The 22,725-nt window shown below is 49.5% G+C and overlaps 1 protein-coding gene and 1 long non-coding RNA gene across 2 annotated transcripts in view; one reads left to right on the top strand and one right to left on the bottom strand.

Moving 5' to 3' along the window:
• The window catches only part of RPTOR (regulatory associated protein of MTOR complex 1), a 424,190-nt gene that overhangs the window by 263,365 nt on the left and 138,100 nt on the right, over positions 1-22,725 (top strand). The window contains exons 8-9 of the mRNA XM_017879553.1: positions 20,569-20,669; positions 21,438-21,582. Coding sequence (XP_017735042.1) covers positions 20,569-20,669; positions 21,438-21,582 — 246 coding nt within the window. The remainder of the gene's footprint in view (positions 1-20,568; positions 20,670-21,437; positions 21,583-22,725) is intronic.
• Positions 1,421-5,442, bottom strand: LOC108534140 (uncharacterized). Its single transcript, XR_001886894.1, has 4 exons — positions 4,766-5,442; positions 4,428-4,640; positions 4,045-4,270; positions 1,421-3,508 (listed from the first exon to the last, which is right to left on the bottom strand). It is a non-coding gene; the product is annotated as an uncharacterized LOC108534140 (long non-coding RNA).

The following is a 22,725-nucleotide window of genomic DNA, read 5'->3' as shown; positions in this document are numbered from 1 at the left end:
TGCACACCCCGTCTCCGCGCGGGCCGCCCCCCGCCTCCCCCAAAGGTCTGGGATATACGAGCCTTCGAGCCACGCCGGGATTACAGGCTTGAGCCACCGCGCCCGGCCAATAAATGCGGTTTATTTCAAACAGCGGCGCTCAAAATCAAGGGTCCTCAGGAAATCCAGTATTAACCCCTTCCTAGTTTTCGCCACTCTTGTCAAATGGGCAAAACATGTTGTTTAGCATCTCAGCACACGACTAGAGAGAAGATCGGGCAGTTTGTGCATAATTATTTAGCAGTCTTTAAAGCTAGGGGAGGAATTTGCTTTCTAATTAAGCTGCTGTGTCTGGAAGTAAATTATAGTGAACCTTCCTCAAGCGACCCCCCAGTTTCTAATTATCTACGCTAACCTAGCAGCTTGATGAATAAGCCTGTTGCTGCTGCAGTACGTATTTATATTCCGAATCCTTTGAGAGAATGGCAATAAGATCCATGCTTGGAAATTAAGGGACATTTTTCAGCCCTGAAACAAAGTAATGAAACGCTTAAACAGTGCTAGAAATATTAGGGTTTTCAGAAAGCTCCAGGGAACCTGAGAGATGTGAACCTGTTCCACGAGGCTGCTAGTTAGTATTCTGATCACTGAAGGCTCAGAGTGTACCCAGAACTCACTCATGATTAACATTGATTGTGTACACAGCATATTTTAAACCGCTAACAATCCAGCGTCGTGAATAAATGAGTTTCCGTGTGCTGCTGCTTCGGAGGCTCTGGTAGCATGGCCGCCCCTGTGGACTGGGGACAGCAGGCGCAGGGCTGCAGCCCTGAAGCTTGGGTTTGACTCTGGCTCTGAAACCTTCAGCATTGTGTTAGCTAATCTCTGGTTCCCATCTGGGGGAATTCTGTCTAATCTGAGCCTGAGAATGCAGTATGGAAAACGTAAGGAGACCCGGGAGCCGCTGCCTGAGAGCACCTGGCTATCCATGCTTCCTCGGGAATGATAGTGACCCCAGGAACCATTTACTGAGCCCCGATGGTGCCAGGCACCGAGCTAAGGCCTTTACAAACATTACCTCTTAGTCCTCCCTGGAGCCCTTCAAGGGTAGGTGCTGTTACCTACCTTTTAAAAGATGGGGAAACTGAGGCACCCAGCAGGCACAGGGCCTGCCGATCACCATACCATTAGGACAAGCTGGGACAGGGATTTGCTGGCAGCCTCCCTGGAGCCTGCATCTCCTTCCCCTCAGCATGAGCTGTGTGAATGGAGCACGGGCTCCTCAACAGGAGCCCAGGCCTCTAGAAGGTTTACACAGGGCTGGGCGAGGGGCGGCATTCGCGTCAGAGGCACAGCGGCTGTGATTAGAATTTACTTCACTGAGGCAAGTCATACACAGGGATTATGTTTGAAAGGAAAACTATCAAAAGATCCCAGTCTTGATTCAAAAAGTTCTTTTCTTTCCAACATAAATACACAATATTGGCGGGTGAAGGTGAAAATCAGTAATTCATTAACGTCTGCCAGTCACTGCTGAGATGAGTAACGAGGCACTAGACGCTGACTTAGAAATGAAGAGGTAGAAACAAAACCCGAGAGATCGCCGAGCGAGGGGGATGTGAGTAACTGGTGGAAACGTGGCGCCGCCGCCGCCTAGCAGGAGAGCATCCCTGCCTGCCCGAGCACAGCCTCTTCACTGTTCCTGTGCGCCCCACGCCAGGGCACACGGAGCTGCACTGGGGTCCTTATGCCCGGGCACCTCTCATTCAGGTGCCCCCACGTGCAGAGGGAAGACGGGCACCGGGTCCCCTTTGTGTTCGATGCACACCCCAGCAAGACCCCCATAGCTCATCCGGGTCGGCGGGCGTGGAGGAGGCTCGGTTCTGAGATGAAATTGCGGACGTGCAGCCAAGGGGGAATGTGAGAGGTTCAGAGGTCACCCCAGGGAACCTGCACACAGCACGGAGATCTTCCATTTCCTTCACAGTGGTACCCAAACCCTGGTCTTTGTCATCAAAACAAAGGCCTGCGCAGCAGAGCACGGAGCTGTAACATCTGTGGCACTCACTCCACCTCCTCATGGCTAGGCACCTCCTAGCATCCTAAAGAAAATGTGGGCTGGGTGCGGTGGCCCACACCTATAATCCCAACACTTTGGGAGGCTGAGGTGGGTGGATCACAAAGTCAAGAGATCAAGACCATCCTGGCCAACGTGGTAAAACCCCACCTCTACTAAAAATACAAAAATTAGCTGGGCATGGTGGCATGCGCCTATAGTCCTAGCTGCTCAGGAGGCTGAGGCAGGAGAATCGCTTGAACCCAGGAAGCAGAGGTTGCAGTGAGTGAGCTGCGATCAGGCCACTGCACTCCAGCCTGGTGACAGAGTGAGACTCCATCTCAAAAAAAAAAAAAGAAAAAGAAAATACATGTGTCTGGATGTCTCTAAAGGAAGCCTTCGCTCTGCAGAGATGCAGGGGTACAGGTTGATTGGAGGGCAGCTTCCGTTCGTTGAAGGCAGGCTCCCAGGCGCAGAGTGAGGAAGAGGCCATGGTGAGGCTGAGCGTGTGCCTGGCCAGTGCCCCTCAGCCGTCCTTTCTGGTGTTGGCATTTGCTCTTGTGTAGGAGTCGTCTCAGACAGCTCAGTACCTATGGGGGCACACATCACTGCAGCCACATGACTGGGATGAGGCTCAGTCCCCGTCGATGCCTCTTTTCCAGACGTGTCGTAGTTCGGCAGGTGCACCTCCCTCTGTCCAGTCTGCCATTACTCCTTAGCTTTCCCTGAGAGTCTGTTGCTCCGGCTCCATTGCCCGCACGGCCCTTCGGTTCCTCACAGCCCCTGGTTCTGGTGGGGTACCCGGAGTGCCTCCTCTGGCAGGGATGCCTCCTTGGATCTGTTTATCCTGCAGGACTCGGCACCCCGCCGTCGTTCCTATGTGTGTGGCTGCAGACTTGCAGTCGGTGATAGACTTGCAGTCGGTGATAAAGCAGTGTGACTTGAGTCGCCAGCACAACTGGGGGCCCCAGGTGTGTGGCAGCTTTTCCAGTCCTCATCACATCTGCCCGGCGAGCAGCCTCTGAGTCCGTCTCCATCTAAACTTCTGGAAACTGAGGCAAGGGAGATCGAAGAACTTGCTGAGAGTCAGAGAGTCACACGAGGGTCCCCTGTCGGCGGTGGAGCCTGTGTCCGCCCCCACCCGCCTCTGCTGGCTTCTGAGTTTGCTGCTCCGTGCTGCATGGTCCCCTCTATCGGAGCCTGGTCGCTGCGCCCTGGGTCCCTTCAGAGAAACACCTCCTGGTTCTGACGTGCGTGTGTCTGCTGACCTCGAAGCCAGTATGTCGTGCGTGAGCGGCCAGTTCGTCAACGGGGCCTCGGGTTCCAGGCTCGAGCGCACTTTCAGACCCCGCATGTGTTTCTCTGCGTATTTGTTTATTCACCATACATTCAGCAGACGTCCACCGTGGTCTTGCTGTGTGCTAGGGCCTGTCCTAGGCTCCGGAGCCAAGTCCTCACTCGTTAACTTACATCCTAATTAGGGGAAGAAACATGTAAGAGGAGTGTGAATGTACCAGGAATGCCGTGTCATCACATGCAAGAGTGCCTGGATGCGTCTTTGATTGGGCAGCCCGGTGAGGCCCTTGAAGAGGCAACACTGGAACTGAGACCACCTGGCCAGACGGGAGCAGCCATGCCAGGACCAGGGGGCAGTGTTCCAGACGGGGAACCCCACAGCCTGTGACCAGGCACGAGCCCGGGCTGTGTGGCAAGGGCCTTCTTTGAAAGAGGCATATGTAGCTTCAGTATTTAGAATTAACACCGCTAACCTGGCAGCCCTGAATGGGTCTACAGGGGCCTGTGTGAGTCTGACTCAGACCACTGCATCAGATGGGGAAACTGAGGCACTTAGCTTGATGGCCCCCTACAAAGGACATTTTGCTCCATGAATCAGTGGTGTGACCTGCAGTGGCCATGGAACGGGTGGTGGCACAAGCCTGACTAGTGACTTCATTTGCAGAGGGAACGGGGACGCCTGACGGCCAGCAGGAGGGCCATGGTGTTCTCACCTAAGAAGGCAGGCGAGCACTCCTTTTGCTAGAAGAGGCTAAGAGACCTCTCAGCCGATTTCCACGGATGATAACCCAAGCAGATCTAGTGTGGCTGCGTGTATAGCTGCGGTGTCTTATAGCTGTTTTTGGAGACCAGAATGTGCCTCCCCGAAATATGAAGGATTGTTGGGCTGAAGACAACTAAGAAGCAAGTGCAAGAGAGCTCCTTGCCTGCCCTGTTTCCCTAAAGTAAGACATAGATCTACAGAGACAAAGGCATCCTGTCCCACGGCTGTCCCAGGGAGGACAGCAGTGAGCCCCGAAGACAGCTCCAGGCCCACGCGGAGGTGTTTCCTTCATTTTGTGGATGAAGTGACTGAGTCGCAGAGAGGTTAACTAACCTGCCCAAAGTCACACAGCGAGGAGTGGCCGAGCCTGGAGGACTCCAGCCTGGGTCGGTGTGATGCCACCCCCAACTCTGCACCGGTTCGCACGTGGGAGGACGTCCATGCCTTCACATCCCTCCGTGTGTTTGTGGGTGTGCATTCTGAGGAAAGTGGCGTGAGTTTTATGCATCAGGATGCCTGGTCTCAAAGGGCAGGTTCCATGTGGACCTGACAAAAAGAGGGGACGTGTACAGCATGGGAGGAGAGACTGGAGGGGATGTGTACAGCATGGGAGGAGAGACCGGTCATTTTGACCCAAGCCCCGGGTGCCTGGTGGTAGGAGGAGTGCTGACCTTCTGTGTGATGCATGCGCACCAGGAGAACCTCAGAGGATTATCCCAGAAATCAGGCATAAACACACAAGGCTGGCTGTATTTGGAAACTCTTTCCTGGAGTGTTTTAACAAATTCACAGGAAGAGACAGAATTTACAACCAGGCTAGGAAGTGACTCTGGGATTTCAGCATCTTTTCAGAGGCAGAAGGATCCAGATGAGCTCAGGACAGTCGGGGGAAGTTGGTGGCAATCTCTGTCAGAAAACCGTGGAGTGTTCATGAAAGATACTTCCACAGCATCCTGTGCTCCACGCGCCATCCTGAAAGCTCACCCTCCCCTCCTCCCACCCTCCCACCCTCTTTAGGCCAGATATTTGCAGAGAAGCTCCCGGGTGAGGTGCAGCGTGCAGGTGAGAGGGGCGTCTGGAGACAGCCTGGAGGCGGCCAGTGCCTCCAGAGGGAAGTGCTCCCTACCCCGGCTCCACTGGAGCCTGTGCTGCTTCCCCTTATTTTAGGAGCTGCCTTTCCCGATGTGGCCGGCCTTTCAGCAGCTTCTCAGGAGGCTCTGCCTGGAGGTGGCTTCTCCCACGTGACTGCTGCAACTGCCTGTCAGGATAGGTCTGTCTGAAGGTCGGCCCTGACACTGGGAAGCCCATGGAAAATCCGCGTTTACAGGAGTGCTTCAAAAATAAACATGGGCTCAGATGTCTTTCTGAAGGGCTTTGGAATCTGCCCGTTTAATAAAAAAGAATCTGCTTTTCATTAGGTCATCAACATGTTGGATAAGAAAATGGGGAATTACCCCTCGCCTCGCTGTGGCCCCATCTCCCTCTTTGGTTTTTGTTTGCAGCCTCCAGAGTGGCCGTTCCTGTCCATTATTGTTGTTGACTGACTCCAGGAAGGGGTAATAATTTCGCGTTCTATCATAAGTCAGGTAAAAGGTGAATTATCTCCTGTAATATTAATTCTGCTTACTGTTAAGTCAGGGAAACTTCCTCCAGAGTTCAAACTTACATTTACTTCACAAGTAAAGATGAGCAGAATTCTGTACTAGGGGAGCCATTAAATGCGGAAAGACAGGATCCAAAGAGATGGTAGCACTGTGCATATGAACCATTTGATTTAGAAACCGAGCAGAGATTTTTAAAAATCATTAAAAAAACAAGCCGCCTCTGGTGGTTTTTAAGAGACCAGTCAGCTTATGCAGAGGTGGAATTATGGAACTTTCTAGTTTGTAATGTCTCTCAGGTGCCATGTTCACACCAAACCGTTTCGATAACCCTGAGCCAGTATATCCTCCTGGAGAAATTGACAACTGCTTCATTTAAGTCAATGTTTCTTCAGATTTCAAGTCATGGTTGATTAGTGGCTATGACACCAGTTAGGTAGGTCACAGCCAGCATTTTAAAAAAGAAAATATCATTGTTTTCCTAGTAAGACGAGTGTTCCTTGGTTCTGTTGCTGGAACATGTTTCTCTCTTTTGTTTGTTTGTTTTGTGTTTTGGACGCATGGAGAGAGTATGAAACTGTGAACATGTATCTTTATATGTGGTTGTGTATGTGTGTTTGGTCACCAAAAATAGTCCTAGGGCTCATGATCAAAAAAGTTTGAAAGCTTGTTATTTAAATGATCTCTACTCTTATGTTAATTGGGGACCTAGACACGCTGACCACCTTAATGACCTGTACTTGAGTTCGCATCAGTGTTGTGAATACCTCCTCGTTTTCTAAGAACAACCTTGCCCCAAATCTCTGCTCTACCCTCATCAGCCTTGTGCCATATTGTGGTTTCCTATAATCTGTCCCATTTTTAATTAGGAATATTGCATATACATATATCTTTTTTCTTTGTTTTTTTTCTTTTTTTAAAATTTTCTTTGCTTATACATACATCTTAACAGCCTCTTCTTGTTGAAGAAATAATTTGGACAAGTTTTTGTATTTTACTCTGAAAGCTCATTTCCCTTTTGACCACATGCATTCACTGTCCGAACTGAAGAAGGCCAGATTAGCCACACCCACTTACCCTTCCTGGGAGAATGAAGCAAACCTTTTATCATCAAGATATGTCACCCTTTATCTCGGGTAATGCCTTTTGCCTTAGAGTCCACGTTTTTATAGTATCATAGCTAAACAACTGTCTCTTGGTTAGTGTTGGCAGAATGCATCTTTTTTATCCATGTATATATAAGGTATATCTCTTTGTCAGCAATATAGTTAGCTTTTATGTAGTTTTGTCTTTAAATAGAGATGGAAAATGTTTGGTTTTAATTATTTAGTTTCTTTACATTTAGTGTAGTAATTGACATATTTGGGTTTGAGTCTGCCTCCTGTTTACTTCATCCTTTCTTTTCCTATTGCTTTTTATTCTAGCCTCCCCCCGCCCCTTTTTTCTTTTTTGAGGTGGAGTCTCACTCTTGTCGCCCAGGCTGGAGTGCAGTGGTGTGATCTCGGCTCACTGCAACCTCTGCCTCCTGGGTTCAAGTGACTCTCCTGCCTCAGTCTCCCAAGTAACTGGGATTACAGGCACGCACCACCACACCTGGGCAATTTTTGTATTTTTATTAGAAACAGGGTTTCACCATGTTGGCCAGGCTGGTCTTGAACTCCTGACCTCAGGTAATCCTCCCACCTCATCCTCCCAAAATGCTGGGGTTACAGGCGTGAGCCACCATGCCCGGCCAAGCCCCCTTTATTTAACCTTTCTTTTTTCTCCTCCCTTACCATCTTTTGGGTTGATTTAGCAATTTTATTGCACCTTCCTTCTCTTCTGTTGCCTTGTTAATTTTATATTCTTTTACTATACTTTGAGCATCCTATTTTTTCCTTTAACTGCCAGATACTATATGCCTTAGACTTTGCAGGCCATGTAAGGTCTCTGCCTCATATTCTTCCTATCGTTATAACGCTTTAAAAATCTAAAAACCGTTCTTAGCCTGGAGGGCTTAAAAAAACTTGCTGCTGGCTGGATAAGGTCCTTGGGCCATAGTTTTGGTTAACTGCTTTAGAAACTACAACGTGCATGCTACTAAAATCTAATCGAAGCCTGGCACAGTGGCTCATGCCTGTAATTCTAATGCTTTGGAAAGCTGAGGCAGGCAGGAGGATCACTTGAGGCCAGGAGTTCAAGACCAGCCTGGGCAATATGATAAGACCCTATCTCCACCAAAAAAAAAGTCAGGCATGATGGTGTGCACCTGTAATCTCAACACTTTGGGAGGCCGAGGCACGAGAATTGCTTGAGACCAAGAGTTCAAGACCAGCCTGAGCACATAGCAAGACCCCAGCTCTACAGAAAAAATTAAAATCAACTGGGCCTGGTGATGTGCCCCTGTAGTCCCAGCTGCTTGGGAGGCCGAGGTGGGAGGATCACTTGAGTCCCAGTGGTTGTGGCTGCAGTGGCTCGTGACACACCACTGCACTCCAGCTTGGGTGACAGAACAAGACCCCGTCTGCTAAAAGAAGCAAAACCAGAGTCCCCTTTAGTTTAGTACAGATCTGCTGGTAAAAAGTTCTCGTTTTTATTTGTTTGAAAATGCGATCATTTCTCCTTTGTTTTCACATTTTCAAATCAACATTATTGAGGTGCATTCAATAAAACACACCCACTTAAACTGTACCATTGATGAGTCTGACAGACCACGGTGCCCGTGGAGCCACGCCACAGTCAGGGTATATCCCGTGTGTCCCCTTGTACCTGTCCCAGTTAATCCCTCTCCATGAGATTTGACGTTTCCAGAACTTTCTGTAAACAATGGTGAAGTATGCGCTCTTTTCTGTCCGCCTTCCTTGGCTCAGAATCCTGCCTTTGAGATTTCTCCTCCTTGGGAGTATCAGTGGCGTATTCCTGTTTGTCGTAAGTAACAGCCCATCATCCTGTGTGTCACAGTTTGTTTCACCTGTTGATGCACGTTCAAATTGTTTCCGTCCTGACTGTTATGAACAAAGCTGCTATAAATATTCATGTGCAAGTCTTTGTGTGGGCATATATATTCATTTCTCCTGGATAAATACCTAAGAGTGAATGGCTTGCTCATATGATAGGTGTACATTTAACTTTATAAGAAATTGCCCAGCTGTTCTCCAAAGTGGTTTACTGGCCTGAGTTCCTGCCAGTAGTAACAGTGTGTCAGTCGTGGTGCATCCATGTCGACACTTGGCATTCTGTCTTTTCTTTTTTTTTATTTTATTTTTTGAGATAGAGTCTCACTTTGTTGTCCAGACTGGAGTGCAATGGCACAATCTCGGCTCACTGCAACCTCCGCCTCCCAGGTTCCAGCAAATCTCCTGCCTTAGCCTCTTGAGTAACTGGAATTACAGGCGCGTGCCGCCACGCCCAGCTAATGTTTTGTATTTTTAGTAGAGATGGGGTTTCACCACATTGCCCAGGCTGATCTTGATCTCTTGACCTCAAGTAATCCGCCTGCCTCGGTCACCCAAGTGCTGGGATTACAGGCATGAGCCACCATGCCCAGCCCTCTTACCGAAGTATAACACAATATCATTATTATTTTAATTTGTACTTGCTTAATGATGCCAGAGCAGCTTTTCCTGTGCTGCTGTTGGCCATTAATTTATATTCTTTAATAAAGTGAGTGTTCAAGTTTCTTGCCAATTTTCAAATTGTGATGTTTGTCTTCAAGAGCCCTTCATGTGTTTTGGACACAAGTCTTTGTCCTATCTATATATTGTGAACATTTTTGTTCAGTCTGTGGCTTGTGTTTTTTATTTTTGAAACAGTCCAGGCTGGGCGCTGTGGCTCAGGTCTGTAATCCCAGCACTTTGGGAGGTCAAGGTGGGCAGATCACGAGGTCAGGAGATGGAGACCATCCTGGTTATCACAGTGAAACCCCGTCTCTACTAAAAATACAGAAAGTTCCATCTAGCAGTGAGCTAAGATCATGCCACTGCACTCCAACGTGGGCCACAGAGCAAGACTCCATCTCAAATAAATAAATAAAACAGTCTTTTGAAGAACAGAAGTTTTTCATTTTGATGAAGTCTGATTTCATCATTTATTTTATGATCTGTGTCCTACCCTAGGGTTGTGAAGATTTTCTACTTCCTAAAACTTTTAGTTTTAACATTCATGTTTATGATGAACGTAATGAACTATGATGAACTTTTAAGTCTGTGATCCCGTTTCAAGTTGTGTTTTTAATATAGTATGCAACAAGGGTCAAGCATAGTTGTTTTCCATATAGATACCAAATTGTTCCATCACTATTTGTGGAAGAGGCTGTCTTTTTGTCATTGAATTTCCTTGGTGCCTTTGACAAAAATCATTTGACTATAAATGTATAGTTCTGTTATATTGATCTGTGTGTCCATCTTTATTGGCATAAGGATAGGAATACCACATTACCTTGATCACTGACTGTAGCTTTATTTTAAGTCTGTTTTTGTTTTTGTTTTGTTTTGTCAAAATGGTTTTGGCTACTATAGATCCTTGCATTTCATATGAATTTAAAAATCAGTTTATCAGTTCTAATGAGAAGCCTGCTGAGATTTTGATTGGAATTACATTAAATCTAGATCAGTTTGAGGAGGATTGCCATCCTAGTAATATGAAGTCTTCTGACCCGTGAACATAGTGGCTTCATATTCCACAATCATCACATACTGGTTTAATTGTCTTGGTGCCTTATAGCTTTATCTGTACATGTCTTGCAAATATTTTCTTAAATTAATGTCAGTTTAAAAATTACTTAGTACAGCATATAGAAATGTGATTGATTTTTGCATAGTGACCTCATTTCCTCTAACCTTGCTACATTCCCTTACTGGCTCTGGGAGCTGTTTTACAGGTTTCTTAAGATCCTCTATGTATGTAATTATATCATCTGAAAATACATACAGTTTGACTTCTTTATTTCCAATGTTTATGTCTTTAATTTCTTTCTCTTGCTTTGTTGAACTGCCTGATGTCTCCAGTATAATGTTAAATGGAAGCAATACAGCTGGCTGTTCAATCCCTAATCTCAGTCAAGGATCAATGATAGGGAAACATTTTGTCTTAATCTACCAAGTATAATATGTGCTGTGAATGTTTCATAGGTATCCGTTATCAGGTTGAGGAAGTGCACTTCTAGAACTAGTTTTCCGAGAGTTTTTTGCATGAGTTGGTGTTGGAATTCGTCAACGGCTTCCTCTGTGTCTGTGGAGGGGATGGTACAGCTGTTTACCCTGTAAAGATGGTTCATCACATGAGTGATGTTCAGATGTTAAACAGTCTTGCATCCCTGTGGTAAACCCCACTTGCTCATGGTATATTATCACCCTTTGATATATTGCGAGATTTTTCTTGCATTTCATTGAAGATCATCTCACGTGTGTTCTTCTCTACCTGTGGGACACAGCCACGCCCTCTCCAACAAGGTCTCTAACTCCCTCTACCCACGGGACACAGCCACGCCCTCTCCAACAAGCCTCAACCTCCCTCTACCCATGTGACACAGCCACGCCCTCTCCAACAAGCCTCAACCTCCCTGTACCCACGGGACACAGCCATGCCCTCTCCAACAAGGTCTCAACCTCCCTCCTACCCACGGGACACAAGCCACTAGCCTCCTTCTTCATTACAAGGTCTCAGCTCCTCTACCATTCACACAGGGACACAGCCACGCCCTCAAATCCAAACAAGCCTCAACTCCCTCATACCATATGTATAATGTGCGTACTGTTAATAATATGGTTTCAATGCAGCGTTTATTGAAAGAAGCTGGATGAACCCGTCGTCACAGCTTGTGCATGCTCCGATTGCTTTCCAGTAACTCTGGTGGTCCCCGCGCCCACCGTTATTCCAAGCCCTTGGCGTGGAAGAACCCCCTAGTCTGAGATACATATGTATAATGCTGTTTCTTCTACTACAAATCTAACCCATTATGCACTGACCCTGGATTGTCGAAAGAAATTATTTCATAAAGAAATTCGCTCATTCACCTCCCTGACCTTTGGTCAATTGGAAACCTTTGTAAGTAAGAATTATTTGCAGTAGTAAGTGATTCAGCCCAACCTCTTCTACAACTTGTCCATTTTCAATAGTAGTCATTTAAATTTAAATGTGTGTCCTATCTTTTTTTTTTTTTTTTTTTTTTTTTTTGAGACCGGCGTCCCTCGCTACTGTTTCGCCCGGCTAGAAGTGCAGTGGACCGAATCTCGGCTCACTGCAAGCTCCGCCATCCCGGGTTTACACCATTCTCCTGCCTCAGCCTCCTGAACAGCTGGGACCACAGACACCCGCCACCACACCCGGCTAGTTTTTTTTGTATTTTTTAGTAGAGACGGGGTTTCACCGTGTTAGCCAGGATGGTCTCGATCTCCTGACCTCGTGATCCACCCATCTCGGCGTCCCAAAGTGCTGGGATTACAGGCTTGAGCCACCGCGCCCGACCTCCTTCTTTAATTGAATTTAATCTGAGATGATATAAATTTTTGAAATAATACAGTTTTGACCGGGTACAGTGGCTCATGCCTGTAATCCCAGCAGTTTGGGAGGCCGAGGTGGGTAGATCACCTGAGCTCAGGAGTTTGAGACCAGTCTGGGCAACATGGTAAAACCCCATCTCTACCAAAAATACAAAAAATTAGCTAGGTGTGGTGGTGTGTGCCTGTTGTCCCAGCTACTTGGGAGGCTGAGGTGGGAGGATCATTTGAGGCTGGGAGATAGAAGTTGCAGTGAGCTGAGATCGAGCCTCTGCACTCCAACCTGGGTGACAGAGTGAGACCTCATCTCAAAAAAAATTTTTTTTTGTAAGACAGTTTTGAAATATCTTCCCTTTTCAGGAAACTTGCTATAGCCTCCTTCTTACTTAAAAAAAGGGGGGAAAGGTTTTCTTTTTCTTTAATATGTAAATTGTATGTTTTCAGCATAGATTTTTAAGTACACATAAGCAAAAAGAATTAAAATCATGCATTTTCTCTAGCATGCCAGGATAATCATTATTAACACTTTGTGTATACCCTTCCAGACTTTTGTCTGAGTGTATTCTTGGGTATGTTTTTGATTTTGTGCACAAAGAGATAATAGGGGGATGGCCACCAGAGTGTTTCATGAGCTTCTTAGATGATGGAATTGGGGATGATTTGTATTATCTTGTTTTCTTTTTTATCATCGTGTGAGTATTTTGAGTGAGTCTGTCCTATTTCTTGGAAGCCGTAGTTTTGCATTTGACGTTTTGTTCGTGTACAGCCTGACAGTCATTCAGTAGGGACTCACCCGATGGCTCGAGTATGTATACGGCACCTGTTCTGTATCCGACGCTTCATGCTAAGCATCGTAACAGCGAGATGAAGAAAGCATTTAGTCCTCACTTTCAGACAGCTCCAAACCTCAGCTTAGACACAGCCTGGACTGCAGTGTCTCTTACGGCAGAGACACTCACAGTTCTCTGGGCAGGCATCAAAGCCGCAGCCGCCAGCGGGGGCCCCCTGGGCTGGGGTGGGAGAGGCCCCAGCGGAGTGTCCTGAGAGGAGGCAGGACTTGAGCCAAATGCTAAAGGATTCATAGGTGTCCCCTAAGCCAAGAAGACAGGAGGGTGGTCTGAGCAGAGCACACAGGATGTTTGAGACCGACAAGTCTGACATGGCTGGAAAGCGATGTATTCGGTAAAATAGAAAGATGGGGAGAAACAGAAAATAGCATAAGGAAGGTAAACACGCTTGAGTTAGCCTCCACCACATCGGCCACGTGGCTGTGCTGGGGAGCAGACACTAGGCAGCTAGGGGTGCACAAGGTTTGTTGGAAGTAACACCTGTCAGAGGCCAGGACAGAAGATGGACCTGATGTATACCGTGCCCAGGCTCTGCCGGCCCCATGGAGAGAGAGCTGTCGCTCCAACTCACAGGTGGTCCAGCCTCTGCAGGGCCCCTGGAGAGAGAGCTGCCAGTCCAACTCGGAGGTGGCCAGACTCTGTAGCTCCGCTGTGCTACAGGGCCACCCAGAACAGAGCAAGGCCTCATCTGAACACTGGACCAGCCCCTGTGCATACCAGCTAGGGCTGTGTCTGCACCACAGTTTTTCCCACCAAGGACCCAGCCCTTGTCGACAGGCAGCAGCCAGCCATCAGCATCAGTGTGAGCAGCTGTTTTCTAAGTGGGGAAGTGACGTGGCCCAGGCCTGTGGACTGTGGAGATCACACGATGTGCTTAACGAGCTGCCGGGAACTGTGGGATTGATTTATGCCAAGGAAAGCAAGTCATTGTCCACGGGAGTTTAGCTACACAGAAAATTAACAGTGGAATGTTGGTGGGTAATAAAAGAAAAAGAAAGTAAGGGATTAGTTGAGCACCGAAGAAATTTAGAGGAGGATCTCAGCTGTCATCCTGTGCTAGACAGTCTGTCCCGTGCAGAGCGCCCTCCCAGCTGGTGGGGTGGCTTCCCCGTGCCCTGGACTCAGGGCTGGACAGTCTATCCCGTGCAGAGCACCCTCCTGGCTGGCGAGGCGGCTTCCACGGAGTGATTATCGAGACCCGCGGGGCGTGGACGCAGCTTCTCTGCAGGCAGTCAGAGAGCTTCTGGGCTCTTGGCCCTCACTCCTCCAGCCAGAGGAGTTTTGCTTTCCTTTGTCCTGCATGAGATTTTGTTTGAGTAGCTAAAAAGTAATGGAAAACCACTGCAATGATCAGTGGCAAACCTTGTAGGTGTGGGGACCCAGCTGTGTGGTAAGAGCCGTCAGCCTGCGTAGTGTGAGCCGGAGCAGAAGGGTGTGGCCCGAGAATGCTTTCTGGACGCCTCGTGGGCCTGGCTGGGGTGCTGCAGAGGAGGTGGGAAGCGGCACCTGGAGGTGGGAAGCCTGGCTAGCCCCACTGCAGGGACAGAGAGCGGCTGAGGGCTTGGGGCCTCCAGGGTTTCAAGCCTCAGTGAAAAGCGAATCCACAGGGGCTGTTGGAGTGGGGACCAGCAGTGGAGATGATGACATTGTGCTTGATTTTACATGTTACACTTGAGCTGCGATGCCAGGCAAGCCGAGGGTGAAGGAAAGTGCCTTGTTGTGAGACCTGGAAGGAGCAGGGCCGCCGCTGGAGTAGATGCCGGGGTGTGAAAAGAGCTGGCGATGCGGTGCTCCCAGAGGTCACTAAGGGAGGAGCAGGGTGCTAGGGGAGAGACAGTCAGGATCCACAGATTCAGCAAATGAGGAATGGCAAGGCTAGGCGGCCACTGGAGTGAGGGGCTTGGCAGGAGGTGGCTGGGAAGGGCGGCGAGGACAGAAACCAGCTTTCGCACGGCAGGTAAGAGGAGCCTGCAGGGGCCCACGGAGAGCTTATCCAGTGCAAGCTTCAGGGCCACATGGGTTTTCCCCAGGGTAGACAGGCATAAGGCCCCAGCAGCCACTGTGTGTTGAACCCCAGCAGCCAGCGGTCTCCCCGGCCCATCCCTGGTCCTCGAGTCTCTGCGAGGCGGCTGCAGGGCCTGGGTCTGGTTTCCGCCACTTGTCTCCAGTGGAAGACACACCCTCATTGAGCCTCAGTTTCTCCATCTGAAAAGCATGTGAACATAAGACTTGCCTGGCGAGGGCACTGGGAAGGAAGTCTTGGTGGGCTTGGCAGGTGGGTGACTTGGGGGCCTGGGTCTGCCGAGCCGCACAGCGAGAGGCGTGGCATGAGTGCCCAACTGGCAGCGGTGGTGGAGGTAGTGTAAATGTCCATGCTGAGGAAAATCCAGGCCCCTGAGAGGCTAGGCAGCCAGTCCACGGTCACAGAGCCAGTCTCTGGCCAAATTCAAGCCCCTGTCTGTCTGGCTCCCAAGTTTAGGCCTGCAGGTGAAGGAAGAGGAAGGCTGGGGGGTCTGCAAGGGAGACGTCCTGATGACCTCACTGCCCCTAGTCCTTGTCCTCCGCATGGATGGGGCTGGAGAAAACAGTGAGGCGGCCACCCCAGGGGAAAGGGATCATGTGTTGTGGCTCCTGAGTGCAGACAGAGCTGAAGGCGCCCCCGAGAATCCAGGTGAGAGCACGGACCTGGAGAGACTGGGAGGTGAGCACCTGCCAGATGGGCACCTGTGGGTGACCCAGGGAGGGACAGGGCCCCGAGGAGTGGGTGGCACCTTGTACTGGAAGTGGGAAGCAGGTGGGGTGACAGGCAGATGACAGGGAGCCAGGCAGGTGAGGGGGAGGGGGAGGGAGCATCCCTGGAAGTGGGGAGCAGGCGGGGTGACGGGCAGATGACAGGGAGCCAGGCAGGTCCGGGAGAGGCGGGTGGGGGGAGCACCCCTGGGAGAGTGACTGTGATAGGTTGTGACCCCTCAGGCAGCTGGTGGAGAATCAAAGGCGAGGGCCGGGGACGCAGTCGTTCTTGTTAAGTGACAAGTTCCCAGCAGAGGGTGGTGGTGGGGACAGCCAGAGGTGTCAGGGAAGAAGAAGGGGCCTTAGAGGAAGGGCACCTGCTTGGCATTTTGGAGCTGGCCTGGCACTCCACGGTGGTTGCACAAACGGGGTATGGATGCTGAAGTTCTGCCAGCGTCTAGCAGGGCCGGAGTCCCCGTAATGGCCTGGATATTGGGGTGTGGAAGATAAATCCTGGCAAGAAACTGAATGCCGCAGGTGAGCCCGGGAAGTGTGGGGGAAGGTGGAGATAAGCCCTCCTGGCGACGGCAGCGAAGGAGAGTTTGAGGAGGCACGGGCCCTGCCAGGGGCCGCCCCTGGCGTCGTGCCACATCTGTTGTTGGGGTGTGATTTGTTTTAGTCGCCGCTTTGCATCAATGTCAGCTGTGCTGGCTCTGAAACAGGCGCCACGGGTCATCCAGCCACAGCACAGCTGGGACCAGCGCTTGAGTTTTCAACTGTAGCTACAGTTTTCACGTAGAAGTCCTTGATTAACACTCTGGATTTAAATTTTAAAAGAGCCACCTTGATCATTAACCCTTTGAGGGTTTAAAGAAACTTCTAGGATAAAACGTGGTCTGACGCGGACACCCCACGCCACTAGGCTTCTTCTGTGGTCCCCTCATGATCCCAGTGACCTCCCAAGTTGGGCGAGGCTCAGCGTTAGTTAGGATCAGGTACAGAAAGGAAACCAGGAACAAATTGTTTCTGTAAAGATTTAATTTTATGTGACGTGAAAAGGGAGGGATGCCAGACTGTGTTCCACATTGTCACCCCCGGTAGGACCAGGTCTGCTGGATCAGGAAGTCACATCAGATTTCACTCACCGGATGGTTGGTTCATCTACTTGAATGATTTCTGGGTCTGTCTGAAGTTGGCCAGGCAGATGGCTCTGTCTAGTTTCATGATGAGCTTAGGGAAGAGACCAGTGGGATTTTCAGGACCGTTTTGGGGGAGTCTAGCTTTGCATTTATCTACTGGTAATTGTCACAAGATACCAATTTGTAAAAACAGACCTAAGTACACACTGGTGCTATCTGGCCTCTGTTTATCTTGATGGCTTGGCCATCCAGTGCCAGTGCTGGGGTGTGTGACCTCATGGGAAGCTCTTTGCTGCTCAGAATGCAGCTTTCTGTTAACCAGGGGTCACAGACTCAAGAACAGCAGGGGCTCTATGAGCTTCACTCCATTCAGGATACTTGGGCTCACGTTAGGGATGCGTTTAGTCCTGGTTTGCAAACAGCCTGTGGGCAAATGGTCTGTGCTTGTGATGGTCCCTGCACTTCTTCCGAGATGCAGTCCTGGCCCCCGCAGCTGCCCGAGCTGTGCTGCACCCATAGGCTCCCTCCCCAGCATCACCAGGGCCCAGGATGAGGAGATGCAGGAGCCAGGGTTTCGGCGATTCCCTGTTACTCAGGTGGGCACATTCATTGCAGTCAAGGTTGATGATATAAAGGCAAGAAAGAGTATCCCCATGATCACATTTTGAGGTTTTTTCCTCCAATTGTCTCTCTTGCACATGTTTGATGTCATCGTGACGATAGAGTATTTGTCTTGCTTCTGAATGTTAGAAAGCATCGTCCCATATCATTGAAATGTTCATAACAATTTAATTGCTTGTAGCTGCTGCATTGTGGTTGTTGCATGGTTTGTTTAATCATTTCTCCCTTGTCGGTTTCGGAGTGCATTTCGGGCTCCGCAACGGCAGATGACACCGCGCCACACATCTCCCTGCACCCCCCGCCCCCATCCTGCTTCCGGTTCAGGCTTGGTTGGTTCCTGGAAGTTGATGTAATGAGCTACGTAGATTTTCCCGACATTTACACGTGATAAAGAAGGTAGTGCCAGCGCACACTCATGCAGGATAGAAGTGTCTTCGTTTAGGTCAGGGACAGACACATCCAGCTGCCTTGGGATGGGGGCTCCGCACATCAGAGAGACCAGCCGTGTAATGTGGAGTGTGGACTTTGACGCAGTATCAGTCAGTCAATCGCTCATGTCTGTGTGACTCTGAACACGCAGACTCCGGGCACTTCCCAGACTGACAGTGCTCCAGGCATGTTGTTAGAGTCGTGCTGGGAGGGTAACATGTCTGAACCCCATGCAGCGAGGACCTGAGCTCTGCAGTTGGTCCCACCCTGCCCTGGGCACCTCTCTTCTTGAGGTTTGGGGACGGTCCTCTGCCCTTGTAGTTTGACTAACTCCAGATACGTTGAGAGAGAAGAGAGAACCCATGACAGGATGCTCAAGATCAGCACCTCCCGAGCCCGCCTTCCTTGCACACTTGGGCCACTTGTGTGTTTATTGGTCTAGACCACAGAGCTTCGGCGTGTGGCCTGGGCGCCCTCCCTCCTCTGCACGGCTTTGGTAAGGAGGGCAAGCGGCTCTCGGTGGCAGTCCCGTAGCTTGAAAGAGGCAGTGTTTTTGCGGAACATTGTTATTGACGATCTTGTCAATAATTTCATTAAAAAGGTTTTCAGCATATGTGTTTCTCATCTGCAGATGAGGGACCCAAGACACAAGTGTGTTGGGGTTCCATGTCCACCCTACGATGACCCCCGTGCCCCTTCTCCGGGCTGTTTCCCCAGGCCATGTCCCGGGCAGCCATCCCTGTTTGCACTGGCCATGTCCACCCTACGATGCCCCCGGTGCCCCTACGATGCACCCCGTGCCCCTTCTCTGTGCTGTTTCCCCGGGCCATGTCCCAAGCAGCCACCCCTGTTTGCACTGGTGCTTGAGGGCTGAGATGAGCCACCTGGTAAAATGAGTTCCCGGGCTGTTTGCTTGTGTTTCATAAGGAAATGTCTTCTCTTTGGGAGGTGTGCCCCACCCTCACATACCTCCGCGCGCCAAGCTCTGTCGCAGGTTGTTGGGTGGACGGGCACCTTTGCTTTTCCTCACTCCCCTGCTCAGAGGTCGGAGGGCAGGCAGCCTGGCCGTTCCTCCTGCATGCAGTGGACATGCTTGTTCCGAAGCGAGAGCAGGCTGGGGAGAAGGAAGAGGGGCTGAGACGACTCTCTGCTGTCCTTGTGCCGTGTGTTCACCTCCAGGCCCTGGTTTCTTTTAAATGGTGGGAATCCTTCATGATGCCCGCCCTCCCTCCCCCACCCATACAGCTCATGAAAGGTGCTTCTCAGTCATCCCTGCCCTGGCCAGCAGCCTGACTGCAAAACCCTGATGTTGGGTAAACTGGTCTCCCCTGTGGAGGTCAGAATTTTTCTTGAATTTGGAAATCTTTGTTTGAGACTTCTCACATTGTTTGAGCCACGGTGCTGCTTCAGAATATTATACCGACTTCTCAGTTTCTCATTTTTCTTGTCCTATCACTGAGCCTATTTTGAAGAAATAAGACGTTGTTTTTTGTTCCTAAAGGAAAAGGCATTTAGTGGGAGGAAAGAGCATGTGTTGAAGAATTATATTAAGAAGCTCGCTTAGGCTGGGCATGGTGGCTCACACCTGTAATCCCAACACTTTGGAAAGGTGAGCCGGGAGGATCCCTTGAGCCCAGGAGTTCAAGAGCAGCCTGGGCAACACAGCAGGACTCCAACTACAACAATTTAAGAAAAGAAGTTCACTTAACTCAGCTACCCTGTGTCGCTGATGCATCACCTCTTTGAACATTATTCTTAAGAGGACGGTGCCATCAGATGGTTCCTACAGTGGGAATTGCTGACCAGCTAAATCTTCTCGAGCGGAATCATGCTCATGGCTCTGAACGTGTGGCTTTGGTTTTCCATTCCGAGTTACTTCACTTAGAATAATGGCCTCCAGCTCCATCCAAGTTGCTGCAAAAGTCATGGTTCTGTCCTCACGGCTGAGGAGTGGTCCTTGGTGCCACCTGCCCTGTATGAAATGGCAGCAGCCTCATCCCCCCGCCCACTGTCTGTCATATTTGTCTCTGCGTCATCTGCCATCACTTGGCACCACTCGTGTGCCTGTTCATTTGCCTGTTACTTGTCCTTCCCCCAGACCCGGCTCCCTTAGGACAGGGCCTGCGCACACACTGCCAATCTTCACATCCCTGTCACGGGTATCAGCTGCGTGTTGAATACACAGGAGCAAAGTAGACCTTGTGGGCTAGATTTCCCCCAGCGTGGATGGTGAGCTTCCACAGCGTTCCGTGGCTGAGATGTAAACCTGCAGAGCGTGATGTGGACTGCTTTCAGTATGTGCCACGGACTGCCCTTGGGGTCCAGTCCGTGGTCCATGGGAACCATGTGTGTGACCAGCTGGGCTTGGTCTGTATGTCTGGGGACACCGGACGAAGCAGTCGTTTTGGAGGTGTGCAGGAGGGAGGAAAGCTGCAGATGGAGGTTGAGCTCTGAGCTGTGAGCTCATGGAGAGTTTAATTCTTCCGGCCGTGCGCCGAGGGTCTGCTCAGAGCCTTCCTCCCTCTGCTCAGAGCCCTTCGCCACCTGCGCCCGTTTTTCTTGCAACCTCTCCTCAATTCCCTGCTCTCAGAGTTGTGGCATCACTCATGAGAATGCCTGGTGTTTTCTAGGATCCCTGGCCGCCTGAACGACAGGAGGACGCCCCTGGGTGAGCTGAACTGGATCTTCACAGCCATCACAGACACCATTGCATGGAACGTGCTCCCTCGGGGTGAGGCGCGGGCTGGGCCTTGGGGAGGGAGGCTATGGCCTTGAGCGTGCGGGGAGCTGACCCTTTTACATGAGAGGAGTCAGATAGGATCCATGAGTGCCTCACTAGTGAGGAAGACAGTGGGAAGGGCTGAAAAGTAGAATACGACCACCTAAGGAGGTTTCTGCAAGGGGGGTGAGTTACTGCACGCCAGGTTCTCAGAACAGTGGTGCGGAGAGACTGCATGTCAGCGTTGGCCCTGACCATTCGCACAGCCTTTACCGTGCACCAGTGGCTTGTCTTCAGAGTCACTGGCATTATTCACGTTGGCCGAAAACCAGAATTACTGTTATAAGACTTGTTTGTATTTTTTGTGTATTGATTGGTTGATTTTGGGTGTTTGTTCACATGTATGTATATGTGCACTGTGTGTGTGTACACGTGTACGTGTGTGTACACACGTGTGTATGCATACACATATTTGTGTGTGTATTTACATGTGTGCACGTGTGTGTGCATGTATGTACATGTGTATGTATCTGTATAGGTATCTGTATACATTGTGTACATGTGTGCGCATGCATGTGTGCATGCATGTATATTTGTGCACGTGTGTGTGTGTAAGCATGTGTGCATGTTTCAGCATGAGTGTGTGGTGCTGATGGGAAATATGCATATTAGTCCCAACTTGTTTTTAGCAATTTTTGATAGAAGTGGATTTGTGTATTTGACTTTAAATGCTAGACACAAGTCACTGAAGATTCCTTTTTATCTTTGATCTCTCCTCAGATCTCTTCCAAAAGCTCTTCAGACAGGACTTACTGGTGGCTAGTCTGTTTCGAAATTTTTTATTGGCGGAAAGGATTATGAGGTCGTACAACTGCACTCCCGTCAGCAGCCCACGTCTGCCGCCCACGTACATGCATGCGATGTGGTGAGTGTTTCAGGATCCTCCAGGTGCTGTGCTCCCCTACCCTTCCCAGCACTGTGATGTCATGGAATTGCACAGAGCTGGGCAGGGAGGCCCCACACGTAACTTGGGGACCCCGTGTAGCATTAACAAGTGAAGCTAAATGCAGGGCTCCCAGAGATCTCCACACAGTGGAATGGGGATCTCCTTCAGAGGGCAGAAACCTTGGAGGGCCTTTTAGGACTGCACGGGAGCAGCGGCCAGCTGAAGCCTCACAGCTCTGCGACTCGGGTGGGGGGGGGCAGCACTTTGCAAGAGAGTTTCTGACCTTTTAGAAACCAGTAGTGAGAAAATAACTTGCTGACTTGAATTTTTGAAGCACATCCAAGATCGCCCTGGAGAATTAAACTGTTGGGCTCACGATCAATTAGTTTTTATGCTTATTTCTCACACACACACACACGCTCGTAAGTGTAATCTTTTATGGCTATTGATTATAGTTCTGTCCCATTGCTGAGTTGCTATTTATGCAACTCCTAATGGTGGTAACAGTGACAATGATGTGATTTGTTTTTAGTCTAGACATTATATTTGAAGACGTTTGGTTTCTTTCTGTTCTGTGGCTGCCCTAACAGAAGCAGGCTTGGGCAAATTCTAAAATGGTATTAAAACAAAGAAAAATATTTCTGTTCATCAATGGGAGAAACCCTAACAACACGAATATTTGTAAAAGAGCGATTAATGTATACCTTGCCTCAGAAGCTATTGTATGGCATGTTTTCCTGGCCAGGTTTACTTTGGCTAGTGTTTTGTGTTGTCTTTTTAAATGTATATGTGGCCACTTTCCCTCAACACTGGAAATGCAGAGAAGCAAGAAGGCATCTAAACTCACTACCCATCACCCACTCCAGAAAAGTTAGGAATAATCCCCATCACCCACTCCAGAAAAGTTAGGAATAATCCCCATCACCCACTCCAGAAAAGTTAGGAATAATCTAATTTTTCATATTTATAGTCATCTAAACTCACTACCCATCACCCACTCCAGAAAAGTTAGGAATAATCCCCACCACCCACTCCAGAAAAGTTAGGAATAATCCCCACCACCCACTCCAGAAAAGTTAGGAATAATCCCCACCACCCACTCCAGAAAAGTTAGGAATAATC

Source organism: Rhinopithecus bieti, unplaced genomic scaffold, assembly GCF_001698545.2.
Source record: "Rhinopithecus bieti isolate Rb0 unplaced genomic scaffold, ASM169854v2 scaffold_9899, whole genome shotgun sequence".
NCBI classification, from domain to species: domain Eukaryota; kingdom Metazoa; phylum Chordata; class Mammalia; order Primates; family Cercopithecidae; genus Rhinopithecus; species Rhinopithecus bieti.
Note: the sequence above shows the minus strand (reverse complement) of the source record. Positions and strands in the feature narration are given on the sequence as shown.